General features: G+C 36.0%; 1 protein-coding gene across 1 annotated transcript; it reads right to left on the bottom strand.

Annotated features, from left to right (window-relative positions):
* Nucleotides 1-2,450: 2,450 nt before the first annotated feature.
* Nucleotides 2,451-25,505, bottom strand: LOC148943131 (uncharacterized). The gene is made up of 4 exons (XM_089102530.1): nt 25,447-25,505; nt 21,634-21,917; nt 12,584-12,856; nt 2,451-2,586 (listed from the first exon to the last, which is right to left on the bottom strand). Exons 1-4 carry the CDS (start codon nt 25,459-25,461, stop codon nt 2,580-2,582), a joined length of 579 nt encoding a protein of 192 aa, XP_088958656.1. The 5' UTR covers nt 25,462-25,505; the 3' UTR covers nt 2,451-2,579.
* Between the last annotated feature and the right edge of the window lie 545 nt (nt 25,506-26,050).

The raw sequence follows: 26,050 nt of genomic DNA, 5'->3' as shown, positions 1-26,050 counted from the left end.
GCCCCCCCCCCTAAAAAACCTGCTTATTTGTATTGTTTTACAACCTTGAATGTGCTTTTATATACGACAGAAAACTATCTATATAGCACAGTCTCTTTAAGCACGCTCAAGACATCCGCTCGATTGACACGAGTTTGTGCCTTGCTCTTCTTCTTGACATGACTTCTCCGTTTTACTAAAGTGTACCGTCATCGCATTCAAATCTCCACAGCACAAAACATTCAACGTCCTAAGTGTTTAATTGCTGTATGTCTAACCGCCTTTGATATTTTGGCTTTGACAAAATCTTTTCCTGAGGGAATGGAGTGCCAAGATAAGGATATTTGTAAGAACTTGACAAAAATTTTAAGTAGAGACTACAACTTTGAGTAAGAAAAATAAATGTTGCACTAGAAAGTGATAGTCAAGGCTTGACGAAGTTAAAGCTAAAAATAATTAATTGAAACAAAATTTCTGTTTTGGACCTAAAAACACGAAAAATTTTATAGTTCGACAAAGCTGGATTGTGCACACACTGCGTAAAACACGAACAAGACACGGCTGTTTTAAAGATTAATTAAAAAGCGTTTGAAAAGTTTTTCAAAGAGAAGCAGAAATTGAACTTCTTAAACTGTCTAACGGCCTGGGCATTATTTGCACTTTACTGAAAACGAAGTCTATTTTTAACAGTTTTGTTTTATTTGTCAACACATTGACAATAAAAATAATGAAAAATAAAATTGCAGTTATTATCAAGATCGTAGCTACTAACTAATGGACGTAGATTAATTATTTCAATAATTTATTCCTGGAAGTCTCAGCAATTTTTAATTTTTTAAATGTTATAAAGGTAAAGAAAAATTAAAAAAAAAATTTTTGTCTTGAATAACATACAACGAAGCTTTGGCCTTTATAAGGTTTGAGGGGTAGTAGTACTACTTTTATCTGTGAGAATTTGGGTTTGTTTAAAAAGTTTGACTTAATTATTCATCTTGTTTTCTGTTCGTTTTAGAACTGAGGACTTAAAAAAAAGAATTCTTTTACTCTACAAACTGGTAATTTTTCTCCCCATTTAGGCCTCCTGCCTCCATCTACTTATAATGAAAGTTCCGTGCTGATTAAAAAAGAAAGAAAAAAAACCTATTTTAGGATGTCAAGACTCGATCCAATCCAATTTTTTTTTGTAAATGTTTTCTTCTGTTAGGTTTATTTTTCCTGGTGTGTATGTCCCTTACTTAGTCTAAAATCCTATGAAAGGCTCTTTAGAACATGTGTTATGCATAGAAGGTCTAGATATTTGTTTTATTTCTTGTGGATTGGTAATCGACATGGTTGAATTTAAGATACATGGGAAAGGATTATTTCACATTGATTTTGTCTCTCATGAACTACAAAGTTATACTGGAATTGAGTAAATTGTACTTCGGATCAATTATTCAAAGGTTACAAACTGCATGCTAAGTTTTCGGCACGCAATGGAAGTCGCTAGACTTTATTCACTTCAAAGGCCAAATGAAATACACTATGATTCAACACTATACACTATATATAACACTATAATAACAACTATTTGCTTTTCGGTCCTCTCACTGGTATGTACTCATGATAATCAGTATGGAAGTTGCTAAGTTTTATCAATTTTTAAGCCATCACATAAGCCCTTTAAAAACTATGTGTGATCTTCATAGTTTTTTATGCATTATGTACTCTATATTTTTATTTTTTCATGCTTCCTTTTAGCTTTTTGCCCTATGACTAGTATATAATGGTGATAATCTGACTTTTGCGTCTAATTTTTCACTCATTGACTCGAGGCATTTGTTTGAAGCCACTATCATGATGTTCATTTCAGGTCTTATTAATCCCACCAGTGTTACGGGATGTCTGGTATAAGATACTATTACTACTAATACTAACAACTCACTGCAGCACCAATCCACCCAGGCCCAAAAGAGTTCCACACATCCCTCCTCCATCCCAATTTATTCAAAGCATCCCTCCTTATACCCCCAACAAAGTTTTTATTTCCCTTAAATCTTTCCTCACGGCCTACTTTCACCATAAGGTGAAAGTATTTTTGTTTGGCCCAAGGTGGTTGGTCGACAAGGACAATCTTTGGCAATCTGTCATCCTTCATCTGCAGAACGTGCCCTAGTCATCTCAACCTTTCTCTCATTATAGCCCTAGACAGCGGCATTGAACCACATTTTCCGTACAGCTTCCTGTTTGAGATACGGTCAGTCAGTCGGGCTTCCAATATTCTAGTCTTGGTTCGCAGACTTATTTTCCTTTTCTTCCGAACTTTTTTCAACTCTGAAAAAATACCCTGGGCATGAAAGTTGCCGCTAGTTCCAATTATTCTAAAATCCAATGAAACACCCTTTAGAAATAATGTTATGATATTTATAGTTGAACTGCAAAGAAATGGTTGGATCATACCAATTAGCATTGCTAGATTATGAGTAGCAATATTTTGGTTAAAACGCTTGTTTTATTTCACGGAATTATAAAAGCAATAAAGTCAGAATAAGGACATGTAAACACACCATGTAAACCGGATTTCTTTAAACTCACAGTTTTCATTTTCTATGCTGTAGCTTTCAGGCCCTGAAAAAAAAGATGATAAGTTTTGCCAGAAAGCAGATAAAATAAGTTTGGTTTGAGAGCGATAGGGGGAAGTTATTTGATATAAAGAAAGTTAATGAAAGTAGACATGTGAAAAAGACTTTGTTGGGGGGGGGGGGTCCACAACTGAGAAAAGGACGCAAAATACCCAACTGTATGGTAAGTACAAAAAAGTACAGGGTGAATCTTAAACATTTTGAGATTCATGGGACTGTGTAAAAAAGAATAATTATTTCAATAGAATTTCTTAAGTCTTATCTGGAAATAACAGATACAAAAAAAATACACAACTAAAATAATACTACTTCGGAATTATTTTAAAGACATTGCAATTTATTAGGAGAGGAGGGTAGATTTGGAGTTTCAACTTCTGAAAAATCTGGAAGGCCCGCAATTTTCTTAAGTATTTAGCTTTTCTCCGAGATATTTTTTTGCACTAAAGTAAAACAATATCTAGGTTTGAATTTTTTATTCCATTAGATATCCACAGCATATGTACAGCAAAATTAAGAGGGTATGTTTCATATGTTAATAAAAAAAGGTTTTTCCATTTTAAATCTATTGCTCAAAAACAATCTAACGTCAATCTAGCATAAAGTAATCCACAAATTCTCCTTTTAGTCAGCATTCTTGAGAAGAAGGCATATATAGCTAAAGGTTAAAGCCAAATATGCCGATGAAACTTCATAAACTTGAAGTTTCACTGAAATTGGAACGTAACAAAAATGATTATAAACAAATTTTTTGATGTGTTCTTAAAGATTTTTCTTGTAATCCACCCCCCCCCCCGGAAAAATCCCTTTGTAGATCCCCTCCACCCGAAATTGATGCTGACTACGACCCCGATAGTATGGCTGACGCATAATTTTAAAGCGTGCCGGTGAATTATTGGAGCTATGTCCAAGCAACACCATAGTCAGATCTGTTGATACGGACGTCTAGATTTATGAAATGATTAAATAAGAAAAACAAATAAGTTTTCAACTAAAAGTAAGGAGCAAAACTGATAACGAACAGAAATTATTACATATATGAGGGGGACTTTCCTCTCCGCGATATCCCACTCTTTACGCTAAATTTTTTTTTAGAACATTTAGAAAAGCTTCTTATTCTAATTAAATGGCATGTGCGTTTCAGGAGTCGTTCTTAAAGAATAGGGACAAAAGTCAAACTTTAGCGTAAAGAGGGAGATATTGAGAAGAGGATAGCCCCCTTCGTGTAAGCAATAATTTATGTCGTTTTAAGTTCTGATGTTGATCCTTACTTTCAGTAGAAAAAAACTTGTTTTTTATTTAATCTTTGAGCGTTTTTAAATAATGCCGGGAAATCCGGCTCCCCCTTTATCGAAAATTCTTCATCCCCGTGGACAATCCCCTTATGGAAAGTTATTCCCACGTAAAATGCCTCCGAACCCGCCAGAAAAATTCTTCTCAGACAACTCGATTCTAGTTACAATTCTCGATTCTAGTAGAACGCAAAAAATTCCTTCAGGAGAAATTATCCCGTAGAAAACTCCAACATGGTGAATTTCTCCCGTGAAAAATCCCCCCTCCTACACAGAGTTACTCTAGACAACTCCAACACGGTAAAAATGTTCCCCCTAGAAAAATTTTCCCATTAGCATCTCCACATGTAAAATTGATTCGACAAAGAGAAAAAACTAATAAGGGGGTAGGAGGGGGGTTTGATGCGCTCCAAACTTTTTGTTCACTTAAAAAGGGCAGTAGAACTTTAAATTTCCGTTCAAATGAGCCCTTTTACAGTATTCTAGGACTATTGGCTGGATGCGGTCACCACTGGGAAAAACAAACAAAAAAAGCAAATAAACACGCATCAGTGATCTTTCTTTTGGCAAAAAATGCAAAATTTCACATCTTTGCAGATGGGGGCTTGAAATTTCTACAATAGGGTTCTCTCGGATACACTGAATCTGATGATGTGAGTTCCTTTAAGAATCCTTGAATTTTAGGGGGTGTTTCCCCCGTTTTTCGAAAATCAGGAAAACTTTCTCAGGCGGGTAGCTTTTGATAAGTAGCATTAAACTTAACGAAACTTATATGTTTGGAATCAGCATAACAATCCGATTATTTTGATATACCTATTGATATCAAAATTTTGTTTTTAAGAGTTTTGGTTTCTGTTGAGCCATGTCGGTCCTTACTTACTGTTTCTTACCACGAATTGTTTGACTGGGATTTTTATTGTTTTTTTTTTTTAAGTACAGCTCTTTTCGGTTAGCTCAGACACAAAGACTTGATTTATTTAAATCATCTAGACAATTAAACACAATCACAACTTAAAATACATTACCAAAAAATCTATATACAAGTTTTTTGAAATAATGAAATTTAAAAGAACTGACTAACTCTCAAAATGCTTACTTATCTAAAAAAATTGAGAGAAAAATCTATTACCCCTAGATTAGATTTTCGCCTCCAAAAATTGTATTTACTTCCCTACAATATTTTCTGGAAATAACACTGAATTGCCCTATAAAAGCTGAATTTTGTGTCTTTATAAATTGCTTAACAAAGCAACCAAAATTATCAAAATTGGCAATTTCAAACAGTTCGTGGTAACAAACTGTACGTAAGGAGTGATACGGCTTAATAGTAACCGAAACTCTGAGAAACAGAGTCTTGATAGCAATAGATACATTAAAAGAATTGATTTTTGATGTTTATTCAAAATATGTAAAATTCATCAAAATTAGTGGTAACCATCAAAAGTTATGAGTCCGAGAAAGTTTGCCAATTTTTAAAAAAAGGGAAAAACACCCCCAAAACATCAAGTGATCTTAATGAAAATCACTCCATCAGATTCAGCATACCAGAGGACCGCAGCCTACTGTAGAAGTTTCAAACTCCTATGTACAAATTAAAAAAAAACAAAAAAACAAGTTTTTTTTCACTGAAAGTAAGGAGTGACATTAACACTTAAAACGAACAGAAATTATTCCGTATATGAAAAAGGCTGACGTAACTGGCGAAATTTTGATCTGACATAACTTACGAATTAACTTACGTAGCTAACTTCTATATTCGTATTATTTTATTACATATATTAGGGGGTTCGCCCCCTAGTCAATACTTTGCTCTTTACGCTAAAGTTCAAATTTTTTTCCAATTCTTTAAGAATGACCCCTTAATCACAAAGGTCGTTAATTAGAATAAATACCTCTGATGAAAGTACAAAAAAAATTTAGCGTAAAGAGCGAGGTAATGAGTAGGGGACGAATCCAATCATATACGTAATAATTTCTGTTTGCTTTAAGTTTTGATGTTGCTGCTTACTTTCAGTACAAAAATTGTTTTTTCTTATTTAATTTCTTATCGTTTTTTTAAATAATGCTGGGAAATCTGGCACCCCTTCATAGCAATGTCCCTTCCCCCATGAAAACCTTCTCGAAGGAAAGATACTCCCACGTAACCCCCGACACCCCCCCCCCAACTACCAGAAAAAATCCCCCCTTAAAATTTCTGTATACTTCCCAATAACCAATACTGTATGTAACATTGGGCAAAGTTCATAACTTGCAGAACTTCCCCCCGGGGAATAAGGAAATGAGCGTGGGAGGGGGCCTAGGTGCCCTTCAATTTTGTTGGTCACTTGAAAAGTGTACCAGAACTTTTAATTTCCGTTCGAGTAAGCCCTCCCGCGATATTCTAGGACCAATGAATTGATATGATCACCCCTGGAAAAAACAACAACAAATAAACACATTTAGGATGCTTAAATCATCAGCATAATCTAAGTCTAGGGGAGTTTTACTTCTTTGATTTATTCCGTATTCGCCCATTGTCTTTACTGTGCTCCTTAGGACAAGTCCATCAATCTGATCCATATAAATTGGGATAAGACGCAACCCAGCTTAAATCTTGATTTAATACAAAACCAGTAACTAACGACCCGACTCAGTAGTAATCGAAACTCTAAGAAAACGAAATTTTGGTACCAATAGATATATCAAAAGAATTGGCTTATTATGCTGATTGAATAATAAAAAAAATATTTTTTTAACTGAAAGTAAGGAGCAACATTAAAATTTAAAACGAACAGAAATTATTCCGTATATGAATGAGGCTGTCCCCTCCATTTTCATATTAATTTTCCTTTTTTTGGCTAAACGGCTTTCTCGAAAGTTGTTGAATTTTATTTACGAACGTTTTTGTTAGTAATAAATATACGTATCTTTCGTTTAACTTACATAACGAACTTCTATATTCATATGTTTTTATTACGTATATTGATGGGGTTCACCCTCCTAGTCAATACCTCGCTCTTTACGCTAAAGTTCAATTTTTTCCAATTCTTTAAGAATGACCCCTTAATCACAAAGGCCGTTAATTAAAATAAATAGGTCTTATGAAAGTAATGAAAAAAATTTTGCGTAAAGAGCAAGGTATTGACTAGGGGGCTAACCCAATTATATACGTAATAGTTTCTGTTCGTTTTATGTTTTAATGTTGAAAAGTTTTCAGTTGAAAATTTTTTCAGTTGAAAACTTTCTGATCGTTTTTTTAAATAATGCTGAGAAATCTGGCGCCCCTTCATAGCAATGTCCCTTCCCCATGTAAAATTCCTCCATGGAAAGATCCTCCCACGTAACCCCCGATCCAACCCCCTCTCCCCCCCACTACCAGCAAAAATCCCCCCTGAAAACGTCTGTATGCTTCCCAATAACCAATATTATATGTAAACATTGGGCACAGTTCATAACTTGCAGCCCTTCCCCTGGGGACTGTGGGTGATTAAGTCATCCTCGAAAACATATTTATTATATTTTTTGACCATGTTGAACAAAATGGCTATCTCAAAATTTTGGTCGGGTGACTCTGGGAAAAAATAAGCATTAGAAGGGGCCTAGTTGCCCTCCATTTTTTGGTCACTTAAAAAGGGCACTAGAAGTTGAGCCTCATTAAGTTTAGTCTTACCCATTGAAGGCTAAGAGCCTAAGAATTTTGTATTTTTGCCAGAAGAAGGATCAAGGATGCGTGTTTATTTATGTATTTTTTTGTGTGTTTGTTTTCTTTTTCCCCCAGGAGTGATCGCATCGACCCAATAGTCCTAGAATTTCGTGAGAGGGTTCATTGGAACGGAAATTAAAAGTTCTGGTGCCCTTTTTAAGTGACCAAAAAATTGGAGGGCAACTAGGCCCCTTCCCCCGAACCAATTTTTTCCAAGATCGTCTGATCATAATTTTGAGATAGGCATTTTGTTCATCATAATTGAAAAGCCCACTAACTGTGCTTTTGGATGCAACATAAACCCTTCACAGCCCCAAGAGAAAGGTCTGTAAGGTATAAAATTTCCCCGTTGTTTACCCGTAGTATTTTTTATTGGGAAGTATGCATACATTTTAGTATCGGGGGGGGGGAGGAGAAATTTTCTGCAGGGGGATGTTCTACAAGGTAATTTTTCATGGAGAGGGAAGTTTCCAGGGGGTGAACTTGTTAGGGAAATTCTACACTGGGGGAATTGGCCAGAATTCCTAAACAAAATTCTTTTTATATGTCTTGCTTTCCCTTTTCTGTCTTAATTTTATGCGTGGGGCTGTTAAGGGTAATTGTCAGGGTTAAATTTTCATTGGGTTTGAATTGTCTAGAAAGTATTTCCGTGGGGAGAATGATTTCTTCGTGGAGGTGAGGCCAGATTTCCTGGCATTATTTGAAAAACGATCAGAAATTAAATAAAAAAACAAGTTTTTTTCAACTAAAAGTAAGGAGCAAAATTAAAACTTAAAACGAACAGGAATTATTAAATATATGAAGAGGATTGCCACCTCGTCACCACCTCGCTATTTATGTTAAACTTTGTATTTTGTCCCAATTCTTTAAGAATGACTTCAGAAACACAAGGGTCATTTAATTAGAACAATAAGAAGCTTTTTAAGACGTACTAAAATTTTTTTTCGTAAAAGCGAGTGTTAAGGTGGGGGCAATCCCTTTCATATACACAATGATGTCTGTTCATTTTAAGTTTTAATGTTGCTCCTTACTTTCAGTTGAGAAAACTTGTTTTTTTTATTTAATACAAGGATAGGACCTTCACTTAAGCTCTTCTATTAGCTGTATCAAATTATTGCTCATAATCTATAAAACTGAGGACTGAATAAAAGGGGTTTGATGACTCAGGTCCTTCTCAATCATTAATCTAAGAGTAAAAATTTGGTCGACGCACCCTCTACCTTTTTTAAAACCAACTGTTCTTCTCTTAACCCTTTCAGTCACCATGTTCTCACATGAGAACATCACAGCTTCGCTTGGTCTTCTTGGACCCTGTAGGTGGCAGCGATACTCGAGTATGCGCTCCATAATAATAAGTAATGCGAAAAGACACTGGCGAAGTTTCAAACCGATGATGCTAAATTCTGATTTTTAGCAGTATTTTGAAGTTGTTGCACATCCGTACTCGAAAGAATGGATCTACCAGGTATGTTTTCATGCATTTTTTTTACCAGATTTACCATGAAAATACGCGAAAAAAGGGGTTCATTTGTCCTTTTCAGTTAGTTACCCCATCTATAAAAAAGTTTACCTCGCTAGTGCGTTGGATAGATGCCGCAGATTTTTTCGAAGTAGCGTGTTCTTGGGTAAGGACAGTGTGACTTGATACTAACTTTTCTAGTTCAATAGCAGCATATATGGTACAGTCAGAGGAACATACTTTTTGTAGTATTATTTGAAAACATCAGTGATAAATTTTTCCTGTCAAGTCGCTATTCTGGAAAAGCGACTCACTATCTTCTTTTCCAGGTCCATCCAATGATCGACCACGTCGAGTTCGTCACGCTGACATACTGAATGTCTTGGACGCGATCGACTCAGACCTTTCAGAGTTATCGGACCTACCAAACTCAGATGACGAAGGTGAAGATTGGGCGTCAGTAAATCTATCGCAGCCACACGATACGGATGAAGATTCATTATCGGAAGTTGAGGATGATGAGCCGCTCCTCCCCCCGCCTCCGAAAAATCGAAAACGCAGACTCGTATGGAAGAATGCGATCTTCTCGAAAGTTATCAACAATGCCGACCCGGCGCCGCCGCCACTTGGTCCCGAGGAGCCTATAGACTACTTCAAAGAATATTTTGATAGTGAATTTTATGAGTTAGCCGCCGAGATGACCAATCTTTATTCTGTACAGAAAACCGGCTCAAGTTTGGGTACAACAGCCTCTGAAATAAGAAGGTTCATAGGTATTCATATAGCGATGAGTGCTTTTAAATTCCCAAGGTATCGCATGTACTGGGGTAGTCGGACTCGGATACCTCTAATAGCAGACGCCATGAACTTCAATAGGTTTTCGCGTCTCCGAAATTTGTTTCATCTGGTAGATATCCTCTCTAAAGACCCGGAGAACACCGATCGCGTATGGAAGGTTCGTCCGGTTATAGACCGGGTCCTGAAAAAGACAGAAAGCATCGTACCTTCTGAGTATGTATCAGTCGACGAGCAAATGGTGCCGTACACCGGTGCATTGGACATAAAACAGTATATCAGGGGAAGCCAACACCGTGGGGCATAAAAATCTTTATGCTTTGTAACAGTAACGGCATCATACTCACTTTTGATGTTTACCAGGGTAAGAAAACTATCCTGACGGAAGAGCAGAAGCAGTTCGGACTGGGACCTGGAATGGTACTAGCTCTTGCTGGTCGCGTCCAGCTTCGCCCGCATACGAAAATATTCTTTGACAACTTTTTTACGAGTATTCCGCTCCTTGAAGAGCTTGAACGGAAAAGTATGTATGGCACCGGCACGATCAGAGCGAATAGAGTTCTTGGCGCAAAGTTGGAATCTGATACGTCTCTGAAAAAGAAAGGAAGGGGGCGTTCCACGAGCTAGTGAGTGGAGAAGTATGTCTGATCAAGTGGATGGACTGTAGATCGGTGATAGTCGCTTCTAACATGATTGGAAGCGGCAACGTAAAAAACGTGATGACGTGGTGTAAGAAAACGAAGACAGAGGTACAAGTGACGCAGCCGGAAGCTATTGCGGCTTATAACCTGAGTATGGGTGGGGTTGATAAGCTTGACCAGATGGTATCCTACTATAGGACCCTCATTCGATCAAAAAAATGGACTTTGAGACTCGTATTCCATTTGATCGATCTTGCTGTAGTCAACAGTTGGCTTGAATATGTCGAGATTTGCAAGGCACAGAATATGAGACAAAATAACATTGTCGATTCGTTCACCTTCCGACTCGACATAGCAGAGACTCTCATTATGTCTGAAGACACTCCTAGAAGAAGAGGCCGACCCAGATCTCTTCCTTCAAGCGAAGAGGAGGAGAGTGATGAAGAAGACTCGGTTGCCGAAAATCGTAGGAAACGAAAACTCAAATTTCGTAGGCCCTGCTCCGCCGTGAAGAAAGATTCCTTTGCTCATTGGCCAGAAAAATTTGCCGCCCAAAACAGGTGTAAAAATGCCCCCTGTATCATGAAGACTAGGTTCATGTGTACCAAGTGCAACGTCCCACTTTGCCTGGAAGAATCGCGAAACTGTTTCGCACAGTTTCACAAACCTAAAGAAACGTAAAAGGATCAGTGTCAATTCAGTTTCTCGTTTTTTGTACTATATTTGAAGTCTCAGTTTTTCATTGGTTTTATACTGTATTTGAATAAATTTGGTCACACTGTCCTTGCTCAAGTACATGGTGGAAAAGAAAGAAGACGTTCAGAAAAAAATCTGAAAAAATTCCTGGTAAGTACTTATCCATCACATGGTTGACTTTCGCTACTCTCATAATTTTGACCTTCCAGGCTAAAATTCGTGACTGAAAGGGTTAAAACTCTTTCTACATCATTTGTAAGTTTAAAAAGTATAATCATACTAAGTAATTTGCTTCCTACAAAAACCAAGCTAATGCCAGTGTAATTACCACACTCACTCCTTTTCCAAAAATCAAACTCATAATCTTCAGTAACTTATCTTTAACTTCATAACCACCATATTAAAAAAAAAAAAAAAAAAAAAAAAAATATGCCACACTATCAGTACCTAGAGCATTGTTATTTTTAATCCTCTTAGTACTGTAACTAATTCTTCCTTACGAAATAAATCTTCCTTAATATCCAAAGTGTCACAAACTTTTGCATTCTTTTCTTTATTTTTTCCAGTAAGTCTATCACCGTTTAGCACATTTTCCAAATGTTCTGCCCATCTCTCTTTAACTCGTTCCTTAGCACTGATTGTGCTAATCTTTAATTAGCACAAGAATCGTCCCTTTCCCATCTTTAATTGGGACAAGCCCAGATTGACTTTCCCCCTTAATTTATTAATATGCCAGTACAATACTTTACTATTATGCTGTCTGGCTACATCTTCCAGATCTTCAGAAATTTTATCCATGCACTCCCCTTCACACCTTTTTAGCTTAAAATTTAGTGCTTTTCCACTTTCTTTAAGTTCATCTCGTTTTGTATGATCTATAACACACAATGTCTGTACAAGCCCCTCCTCCTCTCTATTAAACATAAAACATTTGACTAATATTCCTAGTTGTGTTTCTAACTTTCTTCCCTAAAACACCATCAGCGACTTTACACACTATTTTCCTAAAATTATTCCATCTATCTTCTATATCGTCAAATTTTTAACTCTTAAATTTAGTGTTCAACTGTTCTTGAAAAGTTTCTCTCAGATTCTCATCCTGGGACGTACCAACGTCTTAGCTTCTCGTAAGGTAGTTATCCTTCGTAAGTTTCAGCTGTAGATTAACCCTAGGCAATACTTGATGGTGATCTTTACTTCTGACATCAATAACAGTACTCCTATATACACTATTATCTTGTATCGATTCTGCCAGTATCCGGTTTACAATAACATAATCAATGTGGCTAGCTATCTTACCATTATGTGAATACCCTGCTAATTTATGGGTCATTTTATGAGCAAATACGGTATCGGTTATAATTAGATTGTAATGCCTAGAAAATTGCAGAAGAGTCTGTATTTCCTCTTAATTCACTTACATGCAAACTGGTGCCATTACTAACCCAGGAGAAGTACATGTGACCAAAAGCGTCTGCGTATTCGCGGTTATTGTCACTACCGATGCGACTGTAATCGTTTTTAGGTTGACAGTAGCAGTATTCATTCCGAGAATATCTCCTGTGTTAAATGAGATAAATCCTGCTCTTTCAGTTTTTTCGGTCATGCTTGGTTGAATTTGATCATCGCCTTCAAACAATGATCTAACCAATTCGAAGGATACTTCTGGAGGTTCCAGACCTCTTTCTTCAGGTCTGCAAAATACACAAATAAGACATATTTCAACCAATCATTGTTTCTATACATATAGATATATACAGATATACACATATACACAGGAAATATAGATAGATAGATAGGATAGGAGTTAGATAGGAGCCCCGTAAGATAGGAGTTGAGGGACAGGGTCTTATCCAGGAGTTTCATTCCGGGAGGTGATCTTTTTTCGGGGGGGGGGGGGTACTAAAAACTTACGAAATGCAATATGAATGTGTTAATATTTCTGTTTCATATAGGTGTATAATTTTGTTACTTTTGTACGAGCCAGACAAAAATTTTAAGGGATTCAAACCGGGTAACCTACCCTGTATAAGGCCCTGTTGATGGTCTTAGTATTTTCATTTGGGAGTTTCTGGCTCTTTATTTTTCCAAGGGGGAATCTCGTTAGTCCCATAGAAAAGGAGACCGCATCCAACTTATCCTCTTTTTTTAGGCTGCCATCTACCTCAATATTATTAATTTATTATGTATGCCACCTGGTGATAAAGTAGTGATACTGGTAATCAAGAAAAACTATAATATTATTAACGTTGATGCAATATATAGCACAAAAGTCATATCTTGCTATTTTTTTATGTGGTCAATATTCACAGATTTCGCTTCAAGTTCATTTTGGATACTACTTTTTAAATTGATCTTTTAATTAGTCTTTAAATATATTTTTTGACACATAATTTATTTTATCGGTAGGAAGTTAAAAATTCTGTAATTCTTCTTAAATATTGACATTCTTAGGATGTGACATATAGTTGAAAAATCAAAACTACCTGAATCTTGGACCCATAATTTAATTTTCAACCAAACAAAAATGTAAGTTTATAATTTGATCTTAATTTAACATCTGATAAGTTGAAAATATAATTAAAAATATTTTGTAAAGAACGCTGCGGTTGTCATTAGCCAAATCCTAGTATTTAGATTTTTGATATTTTTGAGAAAACCACAAAATAATATTTTTTTCCATTTTTGAAACGGGAGAAAGAGAAGAAGATATATATGTTCGTCAATTGGTTTTCCAAATTTGCGCTGGTCCTTAACCCTTTTCTTCCTGTTTATGCCACTCTGCAGGGCCGTCGCTCCAGCATTTTTATTGCGTGAGGAGGGATAAGAGGGATCCATATCTGGATAATCAAGGGGTATAGGCTATATAATATTTTTTCCCTAGTTATTGGGGGGGCTACTGTCCAACTGTCCCCCTTGCCCCCCCACCCTAAACGACACCCTGCCACTCCGTTTTCTTCCGGACGTCGATACTAAGTTTTTTGATTTTAGTATGTCCTTGCTAGGTCCTGGCTGTGGAAGTCCCCACCCCTTTAGATACTAGTTTATATTAATTTAAGATAACAAAGTTTTCCCGAGGTAAGTAAAGAGCGAAGTTGAAACTTAAAACGGACGAAAATTATTACTTCACATCTTATTTAATACATATCATTAAAACTAGTACAAATGAGCCGACTAATTATGTTTTCCTATGTTTTTAGGATTATAGAAAACTAGCGCTTTACTGAAAACCTAAAAGTCATGTATACTAAAAAGGATTATTGATTTAAGAGTCAAAAGTGAGTATGTAGCCTGACAAAACTAAACAAATCTATAAAGCTTTTCACAGTCTTAAACCAGTTGTGATGTCAGTAACTTTCAGTATACGATTAAAATTGTTTTAAAAACATAAGGGTAAAACTAAAAATTTTTTAATAACCGCGAAATAATTGAACAGCATACAGATATATTGGATTGATTTATCAAGCAGCCTTTTGGTCTCGCCAGGTATAATACCAATAGTGGGTAATATACAGTCTTAAATTCTAAGATATATGCTTTAGTATTACTTGACATGAAGATCAACTAAGACATACGATGAACTCTGGAAATCTTATTATTTCTCTCTATACAACAGTGAACTTCAAGCTATAATACAAATTCTAAAGCTAGTCTATAGTCCTAATACCATATAGATGGCTTTACTTCTAACTTGTGCAGGCTACAAAATAATCATGACATGCCCTTTTCAAAGCCAAAACGAGAGTCAGTCATTGAACTGAGCCATTCTGCTGAAGTGATACCAAATTAAACATAAAACAAATAAAACAAAATTCTGAAATGAATTTTTGCTTTATGTTAAAAGGGATTGATCCTGAAAGGGATTGATAATATTTTATTCTGTAAAAAGTATCCTTAATTGGTTTGCTTTTACTGTACCAAAACTCCTATATTATTTTGTGTTTTCGGTAAAGTGCTAGTTTTCTATAATCCTGAAAACAGAGGAAGCATTATTAGTTGGTTTATTTGTGCTAGTTTTATTGATATGTATTAAATAGGCTATGAAGTAAAAATTTTTCTCCGTTTTAAGTTTCAACTTTGCTCTTTACTTCACTCGGGAAAACTTTGTTTTTTATTAAATTAACCTTTGTTCATTTTTGATTAAAATTTAATGTGGAAACAACTCTGCCTTAATCTTTTTTATTTATACGGAATAATGTATGTTCGTTTTCAGTTTTAATGTCACTTCTTAGCTTCAGTTGAAAACTTATTTTAATATAATTTCTAATTATCACCGATCTAGGGGAGATAAGACACCTCTAGAAAATACTGCAAACAACCTTGACAACTAAGAAAAACTTTCAGTCTATAACATAAAGTTCACTGTCCATACTTCACAAAACAGTACATGTTTTTCAAGAGAGTTTGTTTTCCGATGAGCAAAAAGCTGTTTTTACTCGGCCAACTTCGCCTGAAAAAGCCATAATGAAGACAGGGCTTTATAAATCACCTGCTTACTAGCAGAAACTAGAAGGCTACTGTAGCAAAAGAGAGCTGTTTAAGCGCTCATTTAAAAGCTTGTACTTATACTTAATTGCTTTTTATAGATTTGACTTGATAGCACATTCCCACAAAGCGCACTTTCGGTTGTTTCCCCAACTTTTTTAAATGAAAAAAGTGCTTTTTCCAATGAAATGACCAAAAAAGGCGTTTTTCAAAACCAAGACAGAACAAAAACTAAGGGGGCAAGGACGTCCCTTCCCCTCAATTACTGCCCTTAGAACTAGCACACAGGCTTCATCGCAGAATGAAGTTTGAAGGTTCAATTCAAAACTGTTGATCAGTCAAGCTTAATTTTTGGTAGATTTTTAGTTGAAAAGTTTTTGGTTTTAGTTAATTGGTTTTCGCAATAAAAAATTCTTTAAAAAATGAGTGCATCACGTTTGCAAAAATAGTGCATTATCTGAAAAGTAATCATGTTTACTCAGTTTACTAAAAAATGCTTCCAAGATTTTCCACTTAAGAAGTCCCAAGAGAAATGTTTTTTTTCAGTGCTGTATCTTACTTACGAATGGTAGAATTGATAAAAAGCACGTAGATACGAGCAAAAGTTTTCAAATGAGACACTATGCATCACTCTAAAAAATTCTCATAGCCCCAGCCCACTAGCCCCAGCTTTTCCACTTGAGACATGGCACCAAAAGTGCCGTTTTTCGTGCTATTTGAAATTTGCAGATGGTGGAATTTATAGGAAGAACGTAAATATGAGCAATATTCTTTTGTATGAGCTATTAAAAATCAATCTACGATGTTCTGGTTGCCCGCTAGCCCCACCCCTCGAAAACAGTACATTAAAAAGTGCATTTTTTCGTGCCATATGGCACTTGCATACGGCGGAATTTATATAAACCACGTACATATGAGAAATAGCTTTTGAATGGGCTCTTAAGAATATCTCTATGATGTTCAAGTAACCCGCTAGGCCTGGAAAAAAGAAGAAGAAAAAAGGCCTGGAAAAAAGAAATTTTTCTGTCATTTTTCCCAAGGCCAGAAGAAAATTTGCACTTTACTAAAAAAAATATAAATGTTTTTACTTTTATAAATTTAATACATCAAATTATATTAACATTTTGATTACTAAATATCAGTATATGTATATTTAACTGACAATGCACATACATTTGTATTTTTCAGTAAAGTGCAAATTTTGTTCTGGCCTTGGGAAGGCATAGGGGTTTTGCGCCCAACTTCTGTTAAATCTGCTCGTTTTGAGTTCGACTCGGTTATTTATTGTAATTTCTGTGAGTTTTGGGCTTCATTTATTTATCGATGCTGATTTGTGGTAGTTTCACGCTTGGTGGATTATTTGATTTTATTTTTGTTCATTTTTTGTTTAATTAATTTCTAATTAATTAATTTCTAATTTTTTTAATTAATTTCTGTTCTTTTTATATTGACATAGCTTTTTCAGGGAAAAGGAAAATAACACTTTAAATCTTTTCGTTTTTTTAAGACTTTATGGTTTGGCATTCTATTTGTATGCTGGAGAAAAATTTTCAGCAATTTTTAACAACATACACCCTTTTAAAAATCTGGACACAAATAGTAGCCTACTGTTTAATTTAGTTTCATACCTCTTCTAGTTGACCTGAAATGGAAAACTTGATACCATTCGCAAAAAAAAATCTGTTTACTTTTTTTGATAGCTTGGATACACTTATGCTATTTTGATTGGATTAAATTTTAAGAACAGAAGTAGCCCCAAAAGTTTGAAGTTTGAACATAATACCCTCAGTCGTTCTTGGAATACAGCTGAGATGCCTTATTTGGCATTAGCAAAATCACAGTGCATTTTGATCTAATCTTAAGGCAACATTTAGATTTTAAACATAATGGGCAAATGGGAGGGTGGGAGTGGAAGGGGGACTAGTTGCCCTCTAATCACTTTCGATTATTAAAAAGGGCATCCGCCCTTTCTATTTTCAATCGAATGAGCTCCTATCGAAGTTCCTGCGAAAACTCCTTCGATACGAAGTGCCCTGGTCTAAACAGCAACACCAACAAAAAATATCACTAATCGCTTTCGACTATTAAAAAGGGTACTAGCCCTTTGAATCTCAAATCGAATTAGCCCTTGCTCAAGTTTCTACGACAGAGATTTCAATAAAAACCTTATATGCCCCCAGGGCATAACTTATAACCCTTGCCCTGAGGGTTTTAGGGGAGTTTCCTCCTCAAAAACATATTTTATATCTGGAAATCAACCACGCTGAACAAAATGGCTATCTCAAAATTTTTATTGGATGTGTTTGGGGGAATCAAGGGCGTGGAGGGGGAGGGGGGGGGCTAGTTGCCCTCCAATCACTTTCGACTATTAAAAAGGGCACTAGCCCTTTGAATCTCCAATCGAATGAGCTTTTTTTGAAGTTTCTACGACAACGCCTTCTATAAAAACCTTATATGCCCCCAGGGCATAACTTAAAAACCGTGCCCTGAGGGTTGTGGGGGAGTATCCTCCTCAAAAATATATTTTCTATCTGGAAATGAAATACGCTGAACAAAATGGCTATCTAAAAATTTTTATTGGATGTATTTGGGGGAATGATAGGCGTGGGGGGGGGGGGGCTAGTTGCCCTCGAATCACTTTCGACTATTAAAAAGGGCACTACACTTTTGAATTTCCAATCGAATGAGCCTTTTTTGAAGTTTCTAAGACAACACCGTCTAAAAAAAACTTATATACCCCCAGGGCATAAATTAAAACCCTTGCCCTGAGTGTTGTGGGGGAGTGTCCTTCTCGAAAACATATTTTCTATCGGGAAATCAATTACGCTGAACAAAATGGCTATCTCAAAATCTTGATTGGATGTGTTTGGGGGAATAATTGGCGCGGGGGGTGGGGGTGGGTGGGGCTTGTTGCCCTCCAATCACTTTCGACTATTAAAAAGGGCACTAGCTCATTGAATTTCCAATCAAATGAGCCCCTTTTGAGGTTTCTAAGACAACGCCTTCTATAAAACCTTATATACCCCCAGGGCATAACTTAAAACCCTGGCACTGAGGGTTGTGGGGGAGTATCCTCCTTAAAAACATATTTTCTATCAGAAATAAACTACGCTTAACAAACTGGCTATCTCAAAATTTTGATTGGATGTATTTGGGGGAATGATGGGCGTGGGGGGGAGGGCTAGTTGCCCTCCAATCACTTTCTACTATTAAAAAGGGCACTAGCCCTTTGAATTTCCAATCGAAGGAGCCTGTTTTGAAGCTTCTACGACAACGCCTTCTATAAAAACCTTATATGCCCCCAGGGCATAACTTAAAACCCTTGCCCTGAGGGTTGTGGGGAGTGTCCTCCTCAAAAACATATTTTCTATCTAGAAATCAACTAGCCTACGCTGAACAAAATTGCTATATCAAAATTTAGATTGGATGTGTTTGGGGGAATGATGGGCGTGGGGGGGGGGGGGGCTAGGTGCCCTCCATTCACTTTTGACTATTAAAAAGGGTACTAGCCCTTTGAATTTCCAGTCGAATGAGCTTTTTTTGAAGTTTCTACGACAACGCCTTCTATAAAAACCTTATATGCCCCCAGGGCATAACTCAAAACCCTTGCCCTGAGGGCTGTGGGGGAGTGTCCTCCTCAAAAATATATTTTCTATCTGGAAATCAACTACGCTGAACAAAATGGCTATCTCAAAATTTTGGTTTGATGTTTTTGGGGGAATGATGGGCGTGGGGGGGGGGGCTATTTGCCCTCTAATCACTTTCGACTATTAAAATAGGCACTACGCCTTTGAATTTCCAATCGAATGAGCCTTTTTTGAAGTTTCTACGACAACACCTTCTATAAAAACCCTATATGCCCCCAGGGCATAACTTAAAACCCTTGCCCTGAGGGTTGTGGGGGAGTGTCCTCCTTGAAAACATATTTTCTATCGGGAAATCAACTACGCTGAACAAAATAGCTATCTCAAAATTTTGATTGGATGTGTTTGGGGGAATGATGGGCGCAGGGGCTGGGGGTTTTTTGGGGCTTGTTGCCCTCCAATCACTTTCGACTATTAAAAAGGGCACTAGCTTATTGAATTTCCAATCGAATGAACCTGTTTTGAAGTTTCTACGACAACACCTTCTATAAAAACCTTATATGCCTCTAGGGCATAACTTAAAACCCTTGCCCTGAGGTTTGTGGGGGAGTGTCCTCTTGAAAAACATATTTTCTATCTGGCAATCAACTACGCTGAACAAAATGGCTATCTCAAAATTTTGATTGGATGTGTTTGGGGGACTGACGGGCGTGGGGGGGGGCTAGTTGCCCTCCAATCACTTCTGACAATTAAAAAGGGCAATAGCCGCTCCAATTTCCAATTTAATGAGCCCTTTTCGAAGTTCCTACGACAACTCCTTCGATACGAAGTGCCTGGATTTGGAGAAAAAAAACACATTGTGAGGGTTGCCACATCGTTATTTGCTTGTTTTAAATTTGACACCTACTGCTACCAAAAGCTGCAAATAGAGGTTTTTATTTTGATTAAAAAGTGGAATTCCAGATTTTTGTTATTTTTTAAAACGCATATATTTGTGTAAGTTTCCACTTAACCAATTTAAATCATTCCAATTCAAAACTAATTCAATCATTTTCAATATCCTTAGTAATTTGAGATGATTATCTGACATGTTTGACGAACAGCTGTAAAATTTTTCAGAAAGTTAGGCTATTCGGCTTTTACTTTTTTTAATGTTGTGTTTTGTTAGAACTGTTAGACTCTTATTATTCTGTATTTTTTCTATTTATAAAGGTCTTTGGATTTGAAACTAAAATATAATGAGTCTGTGCTTTCTTTAGTTTACTGCCTAATTTAACAGTTTTAAATTTTGCCTATCTGACTTTAAAGAGGAGAAATATATGTTGTCCATACGTTAACATACGTTATAGTTTACTTACGTTATAGTTACGTTATAGTTACGTATAACATACGTTGTACGTGATTAGTCACACAGTTATAGTTTTGCAGTTCTGGAAGTGTTTAAAATCTGAGTTGTATTTATTTGTTGTTTTTTTTTGTTATTCTTTGTGAGTGTGTGTGTTTGGTTGTCGTTTTCTTCAGATGAGTTAATTAAAAAAAATTATTTGCTTTCCGTTGAAAAAGGCTCCCGGACGTGGAGTTGAAATATTCGAATTTTTTATTATTTAAAGTTTTTGTTTTGTTTTTTATGTTTTGTTTTTTGTTCCATTGCTTTATTTAAATTAAACCCGTTTTTTGTCTCTCAATTTTTCTACACATACATATATACAGATGAGGATATGTTAAACAAATTTCTGTATTTTCATTTATTTAAAAACTGTGAATGTAAGATTTATTGTTTGCCAGCTTGAATTGATATGAACTCTTTCTGGGTTTCTTGTATTTTGTTTTTTGGTGACTATTTATGTGAGCACATTTAACATCTAGACGACTGCTTGGAAGACAAAGCAGAAAACTAATTACAAGAAACAAGAAACACCATACAAAAATTGTGCCATGGTATGCCATTTGTGCCATGCAAAAAGGTTGTCAGAGTTCTTAGATCAGGCCCCTAGCCTAAAATAAAAATATTTTTGTTCAAACGTAATGTGTTATTATTGTCTCCGTCCACCCACAAGGTTGACCTATTATTCTTTCTTCCTCGAAGAGAATAGCTAAGTTAAAATGAATTAAAAAACCATTTTAGTACAAAAAGACATTTATCATTACAAGAAACTGATTTTTCAGCTTGCTCTATATTAGAAAGCTCTGTATCAAGCGTTATGATAGTCGAGAAGAATATAATCAGAAGCATTTAAATATGCAATCAGTCCGACAGATTTTCTGTAAAATTAATCGGCTTAAATTAATTGGAGAAATTAATTTTTTTATGCTAGAAAACAATACAATATGCAACTAAAATTAGATTTTTAATTTGAAAACCCCTCCCCCGTTCTAAAAAATAGGAAAAGTTGAATTCATACATGTCTGACTCAGATAATCCAAGCTTCATGTGACCATCGGATTGGGTAATGTCAAGATCCGCCCAGGACAACTGCCTTTCTGTACGGCATTGAGGTAATGGATTTGAAGCTGGCAAGAAGCAGTAAGGAAATGTTGTTGTTGTCGTTGCAAGTATAACAGTAGAGACCAATGTCACTGGTGGTTTCTGCGCACCAGCACTGCCTTGTATCGAAATTGTTGGTAGGACGAAGGCATGACACAATTCACAGAAAAAAGTAACAATAATAAATTCTCTCAACGAAACCTAAAAATTGAGAAAAATTAGGAACAAAAAGCTATAAAAGCCTTCAAAGATCTGCTGGACTAAAAAGTAATTAGAGTAGACTTTTTCAATGGCAATTTTTATACAAAAATGTGTTTAATATTTACTATCAGTAATAAACAAAGGAATTATTGTCGATAAAAATGTTTTGATGAAATTTACGTTACTTATAGATCATAATAATAATATGTCTAGTATGTACATTTCTTCAAAATATCTATAATCTAACATATGTATACATCAAAGTTTGGGTGCATGCTTTAGTTCATAGGAAATGGTTTCCTCGAGTCAAAATAAAGATGCAGAGAGGGCGGAAGCTTGGTCTCAATCAAAGTATAAACACATACTGACATTATCTGACAAGTACTGACAAAACTCTCCAAAAGTGACCCCGCGTACCTCAGCGCCTCTAGAGGGGAAATGTTGTACTATTTAATCACTCCGAGCCAATAACTTAAATTTAATACAGCTTTTACGGAACAAGTATAATCACCTACGGAACTTGAAAAATTTAGGCGCCAGGTTCGCATAGGTATGGAATCGTCTCCTGAGACGCGGACAAAGGGTCACTTTTTTGTGTGGAGAGGATAGGTTTTGTCATTACTTGTTGTATGTGTTTATACTTTGGTCTCAATGCCTATATATAAAAGTCTGTCCAACAGTTTGTGGTTACGAACTGTAAGTAAGGAAAGACTCGTGCTAATAGTAACCGAAACTCTGAAAAAGCATCTTTGATAACAATATAAACATCTCTTTTACTTTTTTCCCTTTACTTGTACCTTTTACCTTCTTTACGTTATTAATTTCATCTTTTTTGTAAACACTTTTTTATGATGATTCTAAATATAGAAATCTCAGAAAGTTTCAGTTATCCACCCGAAGCTAAGAACCTGGGAAACTTTGACCGATTTTGGGAAAAGGGGGAAATGTGCTTAAATTGTTAACAACTTAATATTTGAAAGTCTTGTTTCATGACTCCCCTCTTTTACAGGCCGTGGAGCGAGGGGGATTTGTGATTGTGCTATTGTGTTATTTTCGTTTTTTGATTCTTTTTTGTTTGGTTTGAACAAATATCTTCTAATCACTCCCAAATGGGGGTTGCCATATGTATAAAATTGCTAAATTTTCTACTTTTTCTAAAAAAAGACTATGGTCACATGTTTATTTGTTTTTTATGATAGGAGGGCTCATTCAAACGAAAATTGAAAGTTCTAGCCGTATTTATGCGTAGCATATAGATTACAGGGGCAGATCCATGATTTTTTTTCGAATGGGGGAGGGGGGCGCAAAATAGGTTGATCCGATAAACTTGCGTTAGAAGCAAGTTTAATTAACGCAAACTTGCGTTAATTAAGTAAACTACACTACTTTAGACTACCTTAGGGAGGGTGCCCTCGCCCTCTGGATCCGCCACTGATAAATTACGTCATACCGAAGTGGCCTTTTCTGCCGTTTAGTGGCACAAAAGCAAAAATCGTAGCCCAGAGAGTTCCTAAGAGCTATTGAGCGAAAATTCTGAGCTAACCTGCTCAATTAAAATTATTGGAAAAATGTGTACTGAGCCTCTCAGTTTCAGAGGCAGTGATGCCGTGCGGCGGCGCATTCGCTACCAAAGATGCATACACTTCATACAAATTAAATGGTGAATACAAATAACTACTTTAAAGCTTCATTTCACTAATTTGATTAGTTTAAGGTTTGATGTAATTGTACACAGCGGTTAATGGTTGCGCATCAGTTATTGTGGAGAAGTGCGGCTGGATCTTTGTGTCGACGGGGAGGGAGGTAGTGGGCCTGAAGCCTAAAAAATTGCGTTTTTCATGTTCAAAATTTTCAATTCTTAGTAACCCTTAAGATAAATTTTGAAGGAGGTTTACGAGAGGGGGGGGGCATAAAAGAATCTCTATTCTCTCTTTATTTCCAGGAATATTTTTGGATAGCTCTCTTAGGACAAATAATTTTCCCTTGTAGTATTTAAAATTGCATTCAGATGCTTACCGGCACAAGAAGGGCAGACTTGAAAGATCAAGAGCACCACCAATAGATTTCTGAGGGGAGGGGGCAAGTGCTACCGTAGGTTTGGTTTTAACCAAGATTTAAATGGGAATATATCTATTTTGTTATATACACAATTTTTTTTTTAAATCTCTTGATTCCCGGGAGGACATTCTTCTCCTTTGGCCCCCTGTCGGCGTTTTTGGAGCGACATGCTTATAAAAATATTAATTTAAAGAGGTCATCCTAAACAAATATGGAAATGCTGATCCTATAATTAATTTTGACATTAAAGCCCCCCAAAAGGTATTTAAGAGGATTACTTTTTCAGGAATGTTATTCATTCTTGAAATATGGTTATGCAAATATTAAACTTGAATACAGAAAAAGAAATTTCTGTTTGCAATGAAATATATATGCTGATATCTCAGAATTTTTTTTCATTCTTGTTCAATTTTTTTATGTATTTCAGATTATCAGGGAAGTGGGCAAGGAGATTGAAAGGTCTTTTGATTAGAGCCCCTCATTTTTAAGAGTCTGAATAATTTATCCAAATAGTTCTTTGTATATTTTATATAAATCCACTATTTTCAATTTTTTTGAAGTTCGGTCCCCTAAATCCACGGAGAAGTCTCCATCATAGGAAAGTTCCTGAAATTTCGTGCTTACAGAAAACCATATTTGACTTCTTTAAAGTCAAAGTTTTCCCTACAATCTTCCTATGTGCAATATTAGTCACAATAATTACGGATAGAGCAGTGGCAGTCAGGACCTTTTCTAGGGCTGTTGGTGCACGCGGAAAAATTAATTATGGAACCCCACTTTCAACTCAAATACCAATAATAAAAGCGGCAGCCACATCTCGCTCTAGCCAAGATGCCACCAAGCTATGGCACTCAGGGCAGCTTGCCCTGGTCCACCCTTTGAACGGCCCTGGCCACAGTTAATAGGAGGAGTTATTCTCTTCCTTCTATTTTTATCTCATTTTAAGTGCTGCATATATACGCATATCCATGGTAAAAAAAAATAATACTCATACATATACATGTATTAAAATAACCGCAAAATGCATTTTGGAAACTTTAATTTTTCGATGGTCGTTTTTTTTATGCAGCACTTTCTCTAGTATCTTAATTTTAGTTGTTGCCGATGAGAATGATGGCGATGACTTCAATTTTGCCTTGTCTGAGCCAAAGGCTGCCTCTTTCGTGTTGGTGGGCATAATTCCACTAGCTTATTGTCTTACAGCATCTTGTTACGCATTTTTAATCTTAAAAAATTGGTATTTTTATCTACCATTTTACTTTTGTAAATAACAGTTATTTTTACCGAATATAATCAACAGTAAAACACAATTTTTCCGTATTTTTCCATAAATTTTATCGTAAAAGTACTACGAATTCGATTTTCACTTTGCCAACCAAGTTGGTTTGCTAAATCACTTTGGTTAAACTAAGCTGAGCAAATATTTTCTGTATTTTCATGTCCACAAAATTGAAATGTATTAGAGACTTACAGTTATTTGCGACATTGCAAGTTTATTTTGGTACCTTAAAACAGACAAAACTAGCGACGTTACAAAAGGGTACTGAATAACCTGACTTGGACTTTGTTTTTCAGTTACGTTTGGGTTTAAAACAGGTTACCATTGAAGGACACTGCTTACTGCGGGTTTTATTGCAGTCGGTTCGGTGGATTGCAGCTTGTTATTCAACAAGCAGTAATTAAGTACCTATGAATAGATATAGGCTTTCGAGCCTGATTATTTTTTTTTTAAGTTTTCCTTACGTAAGTAAAGACTGAAGTTGAAACTTGCAAAGAACAATAATTATTGCTTCGCAGATTGCATACCCTATTTTCTGCAGAATTTGCTAAAACAGACTGGCTCGTGTTTTTTCTCTAGAATTATCAGATTCTAAAAACAAGTGCTTTACTGAAAACACAAAACTAACCTCCAAAAACAGGATGTTATTTTAAGAGCAAAAATCCCAAAAGTAGCCTAAGTAAATAGGAGACTAAATTATACGGTTCTTAATAATCTCTCATCGGCCATGATATTGAAACTTTAGTATCCAATCATTATCAAAGGCAGCGCGATATACCGCTACCTAAATAAAGAC

The sequence above is a fragment of the Artemia sp. Qi Xiang Cuo genome, chromosome 16 (assembly GCF_049724085.1).
Source record: "Artemia sp. Qi Xiang Cuo chromosome 16, ASM4972408v1, whole genome shotgun sequence".
In the NCBI taxonomy this organism is placed as follows: domain Eukaryota; kingdom Metazoa; phylum Arthropoda; class Branchiopoda; order Anostraca; family Artemiidae; genus Artemia; species Artemia sp. Qi Xiang Cuo.
The sequence above is the reverse complement of the archived record's forward strand: the minus strand, read 5'-3'. Positions and strand labels throughout refer to the sequence as shown.